Here is a 16,367-nt window from a genome sequence, read left to right as displayed (position 1 = left end):
AAAGTATGTCCATGTAGAGTATACTATGCACTCAATACTTAGTCGAGGCTTCTTTTGCATTAATTACTGCATCAATGCTGTGTGGCATGGAGGCAATCTGCCTGTGGCACTGCTGAGTAGAGTTTGACAAACAGTTCGGGCTGAGCAAAAGTTTTAAGGGCGTTTGGTGCCCCGCCAAACCCCTGCAATGCACTGTGCTGCACAGTGGATTCTAAGCCTTGATTGGGCAAAGCTTTGCCCAATCAGGGCACAGTAAATTGCTGGTTGTTAAGGTGCAGGGCTGGGAAGCCAGCCACGACGTCCTTAACAACTGATGAGTCAACAGCTGTCAATGGCAGCTTAACCTCCCTGGCGGCATGATTCTTTCGTACAGTAAAACTGCAGGAAAGGGCACTGGGGGGCAAACTAATGTGAATTTATTTTATTTTGAATTGTATCAGTGTGTATGGTGTGTTTTACATTTGAATTTGCCGCCGGTTCCATCCCCCTGCGAACTCACTTCGGAGGAAGATCCGAGGCCACACACCGCCGGGATACATCGCTGGATCCCGGTGACAAGGTAAGTAACCCCTCTACCAGGATCCAGCGATCTTCCTAGCGGTACCCCGGGTGTGGCTCGGGGTTACCGCTTTTGGCACTGAAATTTAACCCCGAGCCACACTTGGGAATACCGCTAGGAGGGTTAATAAAAATTAAAAAAAACATTGCCGGCAATAAAAAAGTGAAAAAAAAAAAAAACAATGTGATGTCCTCCCAAAAATCCATACCTGACACTTATCCAAGCATGATGCAGTCTGGCAGACAAGGAAAGGGGGGGGATAAGCGAGTGCCCCCTCTGCCTGAACCATACCAGGCCACATGCCCTCAACATGGGGGGTGGGTGCTTTGGGGCACGGAGGCTCTGCAAAGCACCCCAAAGAACCTTTTTCCCATGTTGATGGAGATAAGAGTCTCTTCCCCACAACCCAGGGCTGTGGTTGTGGAGGTCTGTGGGCAGGGAGGTTATCAGAATCTGGAAGAATCCCCCAGATCCTGACCCCCCCCCCCCCCATGGGAATGAGTATGGGGAACACCTACCCATTCACCAAAAAAAGTGTCAAAAAGAAATAAAAACAGTAGACAGGTTCTTGACTATTCCCCATTGACACTTTTTTTGGTGAATGCGTAGGGGTACAATGTACCCCATGCCCATTCTCATAGGGTGGGTCCGGGATCTGGTGCCCCCTTGTGCCCCCTGAACCAAAAGCACCCACCCCCCTATGTTGAGGGCATATGGCCTAGTATGGTTCAGGGGGGGAAGTACTCACTCGACCCCCCCCCCCCTTTCCTGGCCTGTCAGGATGCGGATAAGGATAAGGGTCTGGTATGTACTTTTGGAGGGACCCCATGCCGTTTTTCTGTTATTTTTTTTTTTTAATAGCCGGGTGCCAGCAATTGCAACCGCGAGTCAATTCAAATGTGATTTGATTCGTTTCATTTTCTTTAGAAATTTAATTTTTCCTGCAGCATGTTCTATAAATGCTACAGATGCTACTTTACAGGAAGACTAAGGGGATCCCCCAGGCACTATATTTAATGGAATTTTTCATTTTTTTGTGTCACTTTAAGCTTCATTAAAATTAACCAGTACCCAGACCCCCATACTCTTTTTATGGCCAATTACTTGCATATACTGTACGCCTTCAAAATGGGGACTTTTGATTTCTCATGTTCGGCTACCATAAACTTCAATGGAGTTTGCAGTTTGGGGTAGAACTTTTCCCCTGTTCGGGAGTTCTGCTGCCAACTGAACAGGGGGTTGTTCTGCCCATCTTTACTGCAGCAGTGTTATAGAAGCCCAGGTGGCTTTGATAGTGGCCTTCAGCTCATCTGCATTGTTGGGTCATGTTTCTCTCATCTTCCTCTTGACAATACCCCACAGATTCTCTATGGGATTTAGGTCAGGTGAGATTTCTGGCCAATCAAGCACAGTAATACCATGATCATTAAACCGGGTATTGGTAATTTTGGCAGTGTAAGCAGGTGCTAAGTCCTGCTGGAAAATGAAATCATCATCTCCATAAGGCTGGTTAGCCAAGGGAAGCATGAAGTGCTCTAGAATTTCCTGGCAGAGAGCTGCGCTGACTTTGAATTTGATTAAAAACACAGTGGACATCAACAGATGACATGGCTCCCCAAATCATCACTGACTGTGGGACCTTCACACTGGACCTCAGGCTCTAGACCTGAGAGGTCAGCGTTGATGATTTGGAGGTGGAAACAGGAAGTGCACGGAAGCAGTGTGGGAGGAGCAAGCAGCAGCAGCTGCGAGGAGAGCTGTGTGGAGGAGAGCTTGGAAGGAGAGCCGGGTGACACGTGCGGGGGAGCCGCACTAGGTCACTAGAAGCCGGCGCGGGTGCAGGGGACCAGGACAGAGAGCGGCGGCGGCGGGACCGGGACGGTAAGCAGCGGCTGCGGGACCGGGACAAAGAGCGGCAGGACCGGGACTGAAAGCTGCGGCAGTGGACGGCGGTGGAGGACGGACACCGCACAGTATTGAGGAGGCGAGTGTTCCCGGAAGCAGGGGAGGAGGAGCAGCGGCGACTGGTGAGTATCTCTGCAGCTGGGTCATTATTCCGTGTGACGGTGCTTGGGATTGTGACTGACTAACAGACCTGTGACTGACTGACCACTTAGGGATCTGTGACTGACTAACAGACCTGTGACTGACTGACCATAGGGATCTGTGACTGACTGACCACTTAGGGATCTGTGACTGACTGACCTTGCTTGCGACTTTCAGCGACTGACAGACTGCTCTGCGACTGACAGACTGCTCTGCGACTGACAGACTGCTCTGCGACTGACCGACTGCTCTGCGACTGACCGACGGTGCTCTGCGACTGACCGACTGGTGAGTATCTTGCGACTGGTGAGTATATTTGCGACTGGTGAGTATCTGCAACTGGTGAGTATCTGCGACTGGTGAGTATCTTTGCGACTGGTGAGTATCTTTGCGACTGGTGAGTATCTTTGCGACTGGTGAGTATCTTGCGACTGGTGAGTATCTTGCGACTGGTGAGTATCTTGCGGGAGAGATTCTTTGCGACTGGTGAGTATCTTTGCGACTGGTGAGTATCTTTGCGTCTGTGCTATCTTTGCGACTGGTGAGTATCTTTGCGTCTGTGCTATCTTTGCGACTGGTGAGTATCTTTGCGTCTGTGCTATCTTTGCGACTGGTGAGTATCTTTTCGTCTGTGTTATCTTTGCGACTGGTAAGTATCTTAGCGACTGGTTAGTTTATTAGAGACTGGTGAGTACCCCAGGTTTAGTACCAGGGAAGTTAGAGGTAGGGTAGGTAAGGAAGAGCAGATCGTTAACATTATCCCCATAGAGTAGTGGGTAATAATGTCCGACAGGATTGGGGGTGCCACTCAGTGCACTTCTTGCGGCATGTATGCGTTCCTTGATGATCCAATCGAGGACGAATACTGCTGTGCGAGATGTGAGCAACTTGTTGCTCTGGAAGCCCACATCGTGGATCTAAAGAACACAGTGACAAGACTGCGTGGCATCTACAACCTGGAAAGGAGCTTGGACTTTACCCATCAGGCGCTGGCAGGGGTCAGCATAGAGGAGGGAGGAATGGAGGAGACGCAAGCAGCAGAGGTACGCAGCTGGGTGACTGTTAGGAATGTTAGGGGGAGGAGTGTCAGGGAGGCCAGTCCTGAGTTGATAGACCCCAACATGTTTGCCGAGTTGCAGGTTGAGGGGGATATCAACTAAGGGGTGGCAGTGCTGGAGCATGCGCCCTCCCCCAGCTGCCAGGGGGGGGTCGGCTCCAGGAAGAAGGGGGGCGGTAACTCAGGAAAGGTTAGAAAGGTTGTGGTAGTGGGGGACTCAATTATCAAGAGGACAGAGAGGGCAATCTGTAAAAAAGATCTCGTGAACCGAACAGTATGTTGTTTACCGGGCGCCCGCGTTCGGCATATCGCAGATCTGGCAGACAGATTGTTGTGCGGGGCTGGGGATGACCCAGCGGTCATGGTGCATGTGGGCACTAATGACAAAGTTAAAGGTAGGTGGAGGATCCTTAAGAACGATTTCAGGGACTTAGGTAATAGATTGAGGAAAAGGACCTCCAAGGTGGTTTTCTCTGAAATACTGCCTGTACCTCGAGCCACACAGGAGAGGCAGAAGGAGATTAGGGAACTTAACAAGTGGCTGAGGAACTGGTGTAGGAAGGAGGGGTTTGGGTTCCTGGAGAACTGGGCTGACTTCTCAGTCGGCTACCGGCTCTTTAGTAAGGATGGGCTGCACCTTAATGGGGGCGGTACAGCTCTTTTGGGGAGAAAGATGGCCACCAAGTTGGAGGAGCTTTTAAACTAGGAGACGGGGGGGAGGGCTCAGAAGTAGAGTCAGTCAGGAGAGAGCAAAGGACTGAAGGCAGTTGTAGGGTCAGCAGCGACAGTAGGTCCACAACGTCTATTGGTAGGTCTGTGCGGGAGAACCGCAGACCAAACAGGAATAAACATAACCAATCACATTTAACTTCCGTAAAACTAAGAGGGGTATATGCTAATGCCAGGAGCCTAGCTAATAAAATGGATGAGTTGGAAATGTTAGTACATGAGGAGGACATAGACCTAGTGGGAATAACGGAGACTTGGTTCGACCCCTCACATGACTGGCTGGCAAATATCCAAGGGTATTCAGTGTACCGGAAGGACAGGGTAGGAAAAAGAGGGGGAGGGGTATGTCTCTACATCAATAATAATGTAAGGGTGATAGAGAGGAGTGACATTACGGAAGGGATGAGTATGGAGTTAGAATCCGTGTGGGTAGAACTCCATAGGGAAGGAGAAAAGGGAAAAGTAATTGTGGGGGTTTGCTATAGGCCACCTAAACAAGAGGAGGAGGTAGAGCTGGAATTTTTAGCACTTTTGGGTAAAGTGGCAAAGCTAGGATCAGTCATCATATTGGGGGACTTCAATTATCCTGACATTGACTGGGGAGAGGGGACTACACACTCACATAAGGGCCGTCAATTCACGGAAACCTTACAGGATAATTACATGTCACAGTTGGTGGATTCCCCTACCAGAGAAAACACAATCCTGGATCTATTGATCACTAATGACCCAGACCTAATCTCGGAGGTAGGAGTCCAGGACAACCTGGGCTCTAGCGATCACAGGATGATCACATTTAGCGTAAATAACAATATAGCAAGGCAAGTGGGGAACATAAGAACCCTTAACTTCAGAAGGGCAAACTTTCCAAAATTGTACTTGTTGATGGAAAGGGTAAACTGGGACCGAACCCTGGGATCCCTGACCACAGAGGAAAAATGAGAATGCTTTAGGAACATATTAAGCAAAGGCATCTTGCAGTGCATTCCTATGGGAAATAAATTTAGAAGGGACAAAGCCAAACCTGGCTGGCTAAACCGGAGCGTTAAAAAACTTATTAGGGGAAAAAAATTGGCCTTCAGGAAATATAAATCAGAGGGCACAGTATTGGCTTTCGACCAATACAAGGAGGCAAATAGGAAGTGTAAACACAAAATCAAGATGGCTAAAATAGACTTTGAGAGACAAATAGCGGAGGATAGCAAAAAAAACCCAAAGAAATTCTTTAAGTATATCAACAGCAAAAAACTAGGGCAGAGCATATTGCACACATAATTAACAATGATGGGAGGATGGTTACAGAGGACACTGAAAAAGCAACCATACTGAATGCTTTTTTCTCATCAGTCTTTACACAGGAATCGGAGGGGTACACTGACCATGACTGTATAGTTAGTAGTAATACACAGGACTTGCCACTATGGCTAACAGAGGGTGAAATCAGGGAAAGGCTGGATAAACTCAACACAAACAAATCACCAGGCCCGGATGGCGTACATCCGAGAGTACTCAAGGAACTCAGTAAGGTTATATCCAGACCACTGTTCCTGATCTTTGCGGACAGTATTAGGACAGGAGATGTACCAGGGGAGTGGAGGAAAGCTAACGTGATTCCGATATTCAAAAAGGGTCAGAGGCATATACCGGGAAATTATAGGCCTGTCAGTCTGACATCAGTAGTATGTAAACTTCTGGAGGAGATGATAAGGGACTATATCGTAGAGTTTGCTAAGGACAACAGCATCATCAGTAGTAACCAGCACGGGTTTACAAATGGGCGTTCTTGTCAAACCAATCTTTTAACATTCTACGAGGAGGTGAGCTGTGAGCTAGATAGGGGCAGACCAGTGGATGTGGTGTACCTAGATTTTGCTAAGGCGTTTGATACAGTTCCCCACAAGCGCTTAATTTATAAAATAAGGTCTGCAGGTATCGACAGCAGGGTTTGCTCTTGGATACGGAACTGGCTAAAAGGGCGTGTCCAAAGGGTGGTAATAAACAGCGCGTACTCAGACTGGTCTGAGGTAGTAAGAGGGGTCCCCCAAGGCTCAGTCCTAGGACCAACCTTGTTCAATTTATTCATAAACAGCATTGAGGACGGGATCAGTAGTTCAATATCAGTTTTTGCAGATGACACAAAATTAGGCAGGACAATAACAGCACAGCATGAAGCAGATATCCTACAGAATGACCTGGACAAAATAAAGGAGTGGGCAAAGACATGGCAAATGAGGTTTAACGTGGAGAAATGTAAGGTTTTACACTTGGGGACTAGAAACATAAAAGCACAATACACGTTAGGAGGGGAACCCTTGGGAGAATCAAAAATGGAGAAGGATCTGGGAGTCTTGGTTGATGATAGACTAGGCAACAGCATGCAATGTCAAGCGGCAGCTGCCAAGGCTAGCAGAATATTAGCATGCATAAAGAAAGGGATGTATTCCAGAGATAAGACTATAATCCTTCCACTTTATAAAACTCTGGTCCGACCTCATCTGGAGTATTCGGTCCAGTTCTGGTCACCAGTCCTCAGAAGGGATGTGTTGGAGCTGGAGAGAGTCCAGAGAAGGGCAACTAAACTAATTAGGGGATTGGAGGACCTTGATTATGAGGAGCGTCTGCAATCGCTTGATTTATGGAGAAGAGACGCCTGAGGGGGGACATGATAGCAATTTTTAAATATCTAAATGGGGATCTAGGCTTAGAAAAAAAGCTGTTCAGTCGAAGGGATTGCATGAGAACTCGGGGGCATACAATGCGATTAGAGGAGAAGCGTTTTAACCTCAGGCAACGTGGGGGGTTCTTTACTGTTAGGGCTACAAGATTGTGGAATTCTCTACCACATGAGGTGGTTTCTGCGGGTAGTATGGTGGCTTTCAAAAGACTCTTAGACGTACATCTCAAGGATCAGAACATTCAGGGGTATGCAAGATGATTACAGCCACACACATCTACACAGGTTGAACTGGATGGACTTTTGTCTTTATTCAACCTCACCAACTATGTAACTATGTAACTATGTAACTATGTAACTTGGAATGTGTCCGTCTCCACTCTTTCTCCAGACTCTGGGACCTTGATTTCCAAATGAATTGCAAAATTTACTTTCATTCGAAAAGAGGACTTTGGACCACTGAGCAGGGCTGCTGATAGAAATCACAGGGCCACATACAGACTACTTGGCAGGGCTCCCCTAAGAAAACATTAAAGCTATATTTCAATAAAAATACAATAAAATTGTTATTAGCAGACACAAATACAACATAACTCACAGAATTCCTGCTAAATCTAAAAGATGAAACTGGGTTAATAAATTAATCTCTGTGTGGGGGAGGTGTTGGGGCTCATGCACATGAGTGCTGTGGTCTGTACAGTGTGAATCAGTGGTTCATTTTTGTGGCTTGAGCCACCTGGAGCTGTACGAACACAGCTGCAGGTCCTAATTTGACAGATGTTGGGATGCAGGTGTACAGCCCAAACACAGGCAGTGTGCATTTGGGGACCACTCACCTGCACACCTATCCAATTAGGGCTTGCGGCTGTGTTCATACAGGTGCTGCATCCCCATAGAATGACAGGTGGCTCCACCCCAAACCCCTCCTTCACACATCCAGAGTACCTGTGGGAATGAGCTTCTAATTATATTTTACTAACCTAAAAAACAGATCTCTCCAGCGGTGGGATGTAACTACTAAGAGGGATTCCATCTTCGTCTGGTCTTCTGTCTGGTTTCTTGGGCTCTAGTCGTTTGGCCAAACTATGATGATGTAACTCACACGCATGTGCAAAAGGTGTCATGTCACAGCACAGCTCTCTCAATGGATGGTATGCCATCCATTGAGAGCGCATTGCACATGTGCCGGTGCTATCACCGGCTGCTGCTTTTAGAAAGATATTCACTGTACCTACATGTAAGCCCTATTATAGGCTTACCTGTAGATATAAGATAAAAAATGGAATTTACTTTTGCCAGATCAGTTAGTAAATGGGTAAACAGAAGGAGTTGATACATGGATGCAGAGGGAACTGACAGTGTAGGGGACAAGAAGCAAAGTTGCATAGGTTATGAAGCAGTCTGGGGATAAGGAGTGGGAAGCCCAGCTACATAAAGCACACTAAACTGCACTGGGACAAGATAACAGGCATCTATGGAAGCGGTGTAACAGCAAATTATTCACCCCATGGGAATGCAGCTGATCAGCTCTGACTGTGTCAGGGAGACAGAGCAATGGGGGAGAGAGATGAAAAAAATATGCAGGCTGGGACAAGGAGTATAGGAAGAACTGCAGGAAGAGAAATAAAGTTACAGAGATAACAATCTCAGGAGCAGAGCTAACATTAGAGCTAGTGCTGGGAGCGGGGGGGGGGGGGCACACAGGGAGGGGGATTAGTGAGGTACAACTGTCTCTTTCTCAGCAGATAAAAGCAGGCAGCAGGGAGAGGGGGGAAAATCAGCTTTCAGCTGCTGGAGGAAGATTTATGTAAATGTTGTTCATCACTAATTCCCCTACCTGTGTGGGCTCCCCTGTGTGCTCGGTCCCCTACAAGAGGACCGGTGATCCCCCCTATCAGTGGCCCTGCCACTGAGCAAAAGTCCAGTTGTTTCTCTCCTTAGCCCAGGTAAGATGCTTCTGATGTTGTCTCTGGTTCAGGAGTGGCTTGAAACAGGGAATGCGACATTGTAGCCCATGTCCTGGATACATCTGTGTGTGTGTGTGGTGGCTCTTGAAGCACTGACACCAGCTGTAGTCCATCCTTGTGAATATCCCCCAAATTCTTGAATGGCCTTTGCTTCACAATCCTCTCAAGGCTGTAGTTATCCTTGTTGTTTGTGCACCTTTTTCTACCACACTTTTTTTTTTTCCACTCAACTTTCTATTATTACGCTTGGATACAGCACTCTGGGAACAGCCAGCTGCTTTAGCAATGACCTTTTGTGACTTTTCTTCCTTGTGGAGGGTGTCAATGACTGTCTACTGGACAACTGTCAAATCAGCAGTCTTCCCCATGATTGTGTAATGTACTGAACCAGACTGAGAGACCATTTAAAGGCTCAGGAAACCTCTACAGGTGTTTTGAGTTAAATAGCTGATTACAGTGTTAAACCATGAGTCTAGAGTATTGAACTTTTTCACAATATTCAAATTTTCTGAGATACTACATTTTGGGTTTTCACTAGCTGTAAGCCATAATCAACAAAATTAAAAGAAAGAATTGCTTGAAATATATCTCTGTATGTAATGAATCTATATAATATATGAGTTTCACTTTTTGTTCTATTTTTTTTAAATGCACCTGTATGTGTGTGTATATATATATATATATATATATATATATATATATATATATTATATACATCGGTTATATACAGTAAATCTATATACACAGTATATAGTAATATTTCTTAAACACCTTTTACATTTCTGTCTATAGGATGAGCTGAAGAAGCTTTATGCACAGTTGGAAGTCCACAAAACAAAGAAGATGACCTTAAATAATCCTCACCTGCAAAAGAAGCGCAGTTCACGCCGGGGACTTGGACGCTCTATTATTAGAAGAATCACAGAGATCCCAGATTCGGTTTCAAAGCAATGTGGGCGTGAGGAGCATGAGGGTTCACCTGGCTCAGCTAGTGGGCAAAGGCGAAGGCTACAGGACAGTGGAAGCATTAAACTACGCGAGGAGTCATTAAGACAGAGAGTTCTATCTTTACGTAAGTCACATAGCACTTATGACCACATGCAAGAGTCCAAGGATACTGGAGCTACGTCCCCACGTCTGGAGAGTTCATCCCGAGATGCATCCTTGCGTGACTCTCTAATGAGACGAAATCTTGCCAGGAATGTGTCTCTACGCTCTTGTGGAGATTCTCTTCATCAAGCCACCCTGGTCTGTAAATCTCTTAGTGCCCATAACCTGTTAGCAGATAAGAAACCATTAGCTGTACCTGCTGGAACTCTACAGAAGTCACACAGCATGATAGGAAGCTCAAGAGGAAAGGGCCCGCTAATAGACACTCCCACAGAGAGGTCAAGGGAGGGGAGTCGTAGCCTATTATTAGGGGGAAGTTTTGACAAAGCAGTAGTATGTCCTTGGGAGCTGCAAGAGCTCCCATTGCCATCTGAAAACCGGTCTCAAAAACATGTTAGTTATGCACCTTCAAAATGTAGTAGTCTAGACAGTTCTCACACATCAGGAAAGCAACATGGCTCATGTGTAAAGATAGGGGAAATAGGAGTAAAGCACCATAGTGTGGGCAGCAGCGATGAGCCCATGAGTCAAAATGAGGTAAATCAGCAATCAGAGCAACCAAGGAATGAAATTTGGGGCTCCCCACCTCCCACAGGTAGTCATGAAATTATACAAAATACAGAGAACTTTGTGTCGAAAGGGACAGGTTTGGATATGACAGGTACAACAATAAAGAAACCAGAGTCCATAGAGTTCACAAGGCCGCCGTATAAAAATACACTAAAAAGTTTGGTTCTAGCAGTCAGAGCATTTAAAGGAACAGCTGGGGGGAAAGAGAACAAGGAAAAAAGATCTACTGGGGAGGAAGCAGAGGATGCCAAAAAACAGCTGCTTGAAAAGATTTGCCCTTGGGAGGTAGAAACTGAATTGATTGAGGACAAGAAACAAAAGCCTTCTTCACTGAATTTAACAGATAATACAACACCAATTTGTACATCTCAGTTAGAACAGCACACATTTAACAAAAAGGAAGATGAAGATAAACAATCTACTTCCAAAACTTCCAAGCATACTTCCCCAGTCAGATTAGAGAAAATGAGTGACCTGAGGGAGGCAGTATGCCCTTGGGAGAGCATGGAAGGTATTAAAAAAGTTCCTTTCAAGTCAAACAGTGTGGAGAGCAGAAGAAGTGAAATATGTCCATGGGAAAGCACAGACAGCGAAGGCCCAGGTGGTCCTCTAAGTCAGTCAGGGAGTTGCCTATCCTTTCAAAGTCCTCCAGCAGATGGAAAGAAGAGTGAAAATGATAATGTATGGGCAAGTGTTGATAAAAGAAAAGAGATTTGTCCATGGGAAACAGGTGAAGTAGAAGTAATGGAAACAAGAAGCCTGGGTGGACGTAACTTAGCTATGAAACTTGAAGCACTAGGCAGACAGAGAGATGCAGTGTGCCCCTGGGAGAGTGAGGAGTCTGGAGGCTCCCCTGGCACTCTTAGCCAATCACAGAGCAAGACATTTGACACATGCCACATTCAGTCCAAAACTTCTGACAGCTTGGATTTGGAATCTCGAAGAGGCGAGATCTGTCCTTGGGAGAGTTTGGACTCTGAAGGAACTCCAGCCACCATGAGTCAGTCTCAGAGTCACAGCTGGGAGCCTACTAAGGGGGCAGAAGAGACCACAACATTGGAGTCATCTAACCCAGCAAACTCGTCTGGGTGCCAATTGTACAAATCACAAAGTAAGCAGGATTCTTTGTGCAGCTGGACAAGTGAAGATACTCGACCACTAACTAAAATCATAAGCAAGAGTGAGGGTGGTCTGTACACCTCAGAAACGACAACAAAGCATGATAATAGGCGTTGTCACCATTCTCTTGTTGAGAAAACCAAGAGGTGTGTGGACGAAAAGGAAAGTAGCTCTAAACCAACACAGAATGCAAATAGGCATAACATGGAGGCCTCAGGGGTTGAAAACTTAAACAAATTGGCAGAGATGTGCCCATGGGAAGTGCAGACAGAACCTCTAGATATGAAAGATACCCAGGTCAAAGCCAGAAAAGTTTAAGTCTTTTGATGAGACCTTCAATACCATTGGGAAGAAGAAACAAACTGGTTAAACAGGGTGAACGTTAATGACTAATAATGAAGAAAATATATCATCACAGGGTTTTAAAGCTTACTTTAAATTCTCTTCACATTGACTTCACTCTTCTGTGATAAAAACAAAGATCAATGGTAAATAGGATCCTTTGTTTCCAAATCTGATAAATAAGCACTCTCTTTCTTTGCTGTCCCCATGGTTTACATATTGTGTATGAATGAAATCTGTAATATTCAATACACAAGACTATTGCTTCCACACATATAAAGGAAGTGTCCTAGAAAATGTCATTCATGTGAGCACTATTTACAGCTACTTTATGGAGGTAGACCCCCCAGCACACGTGATATGTTTTAAAGTCTCATTCCCACTAAGCACCAGCCTTTCCAGCTACCCCCATCCCTTGTTATACTTGTATTGTGGCTGTTGCACAAAAGTTGCAGCACAACTTCAAATATCAGGTGCATTAATTGTTTTTTTGTTTTTCTCTGCAACAGAGAATTAGTTTATGGTGCAAGCATGACCCATTTTGTGACTCTAAAGCCTACCTTACACTATACAATTTGATTGAACAATCTACTTTAGATCTTCCATCAACTATGTAGTTCAAGGACCTGCCTGATTTGATGCAAATGTAATAGATTTTTTTTTTATAATTATACTCATACTACAAAGTTTTAGTAAATCTAAAAGAGATTGCATAATCCGATTGTATAGGGGATGGCCAGATTTAGAGGCCTATTTATTGTATGTTGGAGAGTGGATATCGCTATCTGCTCTCTGTTATACAGTACCCCACAATAAAATGTAATACTCTTTTTTGCTGGCCAATCATAAAATGCAGGTCACGGTATTGAGCCTTTAGAACTTGATGGGTTTTTTTCTGCTTGACACAGCAGAGAGAACTCTGTGATTGGAGGAGAACCAGTCATGTGACCAGGCTCCCTTATTCATTTTAGTGCACTCTGTTGGCTTTAGACTTTCAAAGCCAGCAAAGTGCAATGCACAGGTAAACATGTTTCTGTGCTTTATAAATGTGTGTAGCTCTTTTATTTTTATTTTTTTAAAGCAGTTACAGCAGTTATTAAATCTTTGGAAGTAGAGATATTCTTTCCTAAGTTGCAAACAGATTCTTATTCTCAAACTCTAACAAAGCAAACATTAGATATACTGTATTGCAGCTTATCAATTCCTAAACGTGATGACTGCATTTGTTTTCTTTTCCAGGCTTTCTTTCTTTTATTTTCCTGGTAATCTGGCCAGTAAAGCCTCGTACACACGCACCGATTGTTGGCCGACCGATCGGCCGTCTTTTGTCCAGTGTTGTTGTGTTGGTTGAAATGTGCTCTAGACTGCACACGAATTTTGTCGGCCAACAACAACCAACTGCAGAAGTGATGTCATGTGCTGGTCTACTTTTCGTGTGTTTTTTCTTCTCTGAGCATGCCCAGTCTTAATCACCACATTTTTGTCTGCCGAAATCTGTACTGACTGAGGAACAATCGGCCGTTCGGCTGACGGCCAACAAAAATTTTATAGCATGCACACCAGATTTTGTTCGGCCGAAAAGTCGCAGTCGGTTGTCGGAAGCATCATACTAACAAGCCGATCGGACGTTGGCCGAAAATTTACGGCCAACAATCGGTGCGCGTGTACGAGGCTTAATGCCCCATACACACGTGCAGATTATCTGCAGACTTTTGTCTGCAGACTTACCAAAACCATATAATATGAGGTCAAACCTAAACACTTTCAATTTGTATGCAATCCGGCAGGCCCTTGCACTACATAGAAAAGGTAAATCTGCAGACAAAAGTCTGCAGATAATCTGCACGTGTGTACGGGGCAGTAGTCTGTGGTTTTTCGACAGAACAACCTCTCCTACAAATGTATCAGTTTAGAATGCAGAGACAAACCATTTGCCACTGACAGCGATGCTTACAATGATCAGCTTTTATTTAATCTTGTCAAACTGTTGCTGTAATTGCATTGCGAGTTATAGTTTGGCTTTAATTTGTTAGTATATCTAAAACTGCTAGTACATCTAACACTACCCCCCCCCCCCCCAGACTGACAATGCTTCTGCCTGCTGTGCCCCCATGCTCCTTCATCCAGAGTGGGGGCAGGCTAATACACAAGGCAGGTTAAAGGATTATTACACCCGCGCATGGAACTAAATTGGTAATAAATGTGTTTGCAGCTTCTATAAAGATAAAATATGCCGAAAAAACAGCGCTTGCAATGGTGTAAATATCCAACGTGGGTGTGTGTAAGGATGTTTACTAAGTATAAATAATACCCATATAGTGCAATCGTGCTAGTCTCAATTCCACAGAGAAAATAACATCATTTCATCAGAAATCATAACATAAAGTGCAATAGTGCTAAAACTAAGGTTTAGCACTTATGCATTGCATAAGGTGCAATGGTGCTTAATCCAATTTAGTTTAAAAAACACAAATATAATAAATGGAGTAAAAAGGCAAATCAAATTAAGTGAATAGTCCCACTCTCAGTGCAACCCTATTTAATAAGATGCTGAAGCCAAAAAAAGTGCTGTAGTGCTCCACACAGTGAAAGGTGCCTCAAAGAGCCCTTATGGGGATCCACTCACCAGAACCAGAAGATTAATGAGCCTTGAAAATGGGTAAGCCAAAAATTCTCCAGCACATTGTGTCCCCTTCTGGAATTGTTCAGGGGGCAGATGAAATTCAGGGATAGATGGACCAATAAATCTCCAATGCTGTAAATCTCTCCAGTGCCACTCAAAGGAAGGAAATAGTGTATGTTGCTGGCCAGATCACCAGGTAAAAAACAGAGGGAAAAAGCCTAAAAAAGAAAATGAATGCAGCCATCACATCTAAGGATTGGTAAGCAGCAATGTTTTATATTTTGAATACAAGCAATAAATCACTCAGAAATGGCAGGTAGTGTGTGAGTCAGCACTCACTGGTAAGTAAAGGGTGGACCATAAGGGATCAATAACAGGGGGGGACAAAAACCCAAAAGCAAAAATATATACTCAAAATGAATTAGGTAAGAATTAGTCTATGCAATCCATATTAGTAAGGAATATCAAGGAGAAGTCCACAGGATGGATGGATCCATGGGTAGATAGGGATAGCACACCCAGCTCCTCAGAAGGAAATGGGAATTCCCTCAGACACAAACAAAAACAGCAGAAAGAGGGCGCCTGGGTCAGTGTGATAGTAAAAACAAGTAACACTTTATTCAGATACACTTACATAAAAGTATCTTGCAAGCTTCACACTGGGTGGATGTGGATCACCAATCAAGCAGCCAGCCATCACAAGGAGATATATAACTGACGGCATCTCCAACTCTCACACCCGATCTCACAGAGCTAGCAAGAGACCAAATCAGGACAGGGGTAGGCTGCAGCGCGTTTCTGAGGTGCCGTCTCCTTGAAGAAGGAGGCCTGAAGAAGAAGAAACGCGCTGCGGCCCCCATCTGGATTTGGTCTCTTGCTAGCTATGTGAAAACGAGTGTGAGAGCTGGAGATGCGGCCAGTTATATACCTCCATAGGGTGGGTGCAAGCTTATTCCCACAGTGGTCTTCTCATCCCTTGTAACTGACGGCATCTCCAGCTCTCACACCCGATCTCACAGAGCTAGCAAGAGACAAAATCAGGACAGGGGCAGGCTGCAGCGCGTTTCTGAGGTGCCGCCTCCTTGAAGAAGGAGGCCTGAAGAAGAAGAAACGCGCTGCGGCCCCCATCTGGATTTGGTCTCTTGCTAGCTATGTGAAAACGAGTGTGAGAGCTGGAGATGCCACCAGTTATATACCTCCATAGGGTGGGTGCAAGCTTATTCCCACAGCGGTCTTCTCATCCCTTGTGATGGCTGGCTGCTTGATCCACATCCATCCTGTGTGCAGCTTGCAAGATACTTTTATGTAAGTGAATCTGAGTAAAGTGTTACTTTCACACTGACCCCAAGCGCCCTCTGTTTTCATAACATTTTTGAGTCTGGGTTTATTACTGATTTAAAGTAAAAATCTACTTTTGCTTGGAAAAAAATAACTGAATCAGTTATATACATTTCAAGGGAATCAGCATTTCATACCTGCCTCTGCTCTGTAGATACTGACAAAGCTGGTTTTAATCAACTTTCCTGACTGTGTGCTAAGAGAAAGGGCTTGCCTGCTCTAAAGATATACTA

General features: G+C 45.0%; 1 protein-coding gene across 1 annotated transcript in view; it reads left to right on the top strand.

The window, feature by feature from the left end:
• Nucleotides 1-12,515, top strand: part of GPR179 (G protein-coupled receptor 179) — a 279,308-nt gene extending 266,793 nt beyond the window's left edge. Inside the window, exon 11 of the mRNA XM_082271241.1 lies at nt 9,825-12,515. Coding sequence (XP_082127367.1) covers nt 9,825-12,149 — 2,325 coding nt within the window. The 3' untranslated portion in view covers nt 12,150-12,515. The remainder of the gene's footprint in view (nt 1-9,824) is intronic.
• The last annotated feature ends 3,852 nt before the right edge of the window (nt 12,516-16,367 follow it).

This window comes from Pelophylax lessonae (genome assembly GCF_965119305.1).
Source record: "Pelophylax lessonae genome assembly, chromosome: 11".
NCBI classification, from domain to species: domain Eukaryota; kingdom Metazoa; phylum Chordata; class Amphibia; order Anura; family Ranidae; genus Pelophylax; species Pelophylax lessonae.
The sequence above is the reverse complement of the archived record's forward strand: the minus strand, read 5'-3'. Positions and strand labels throughout refer to the sequence as shown.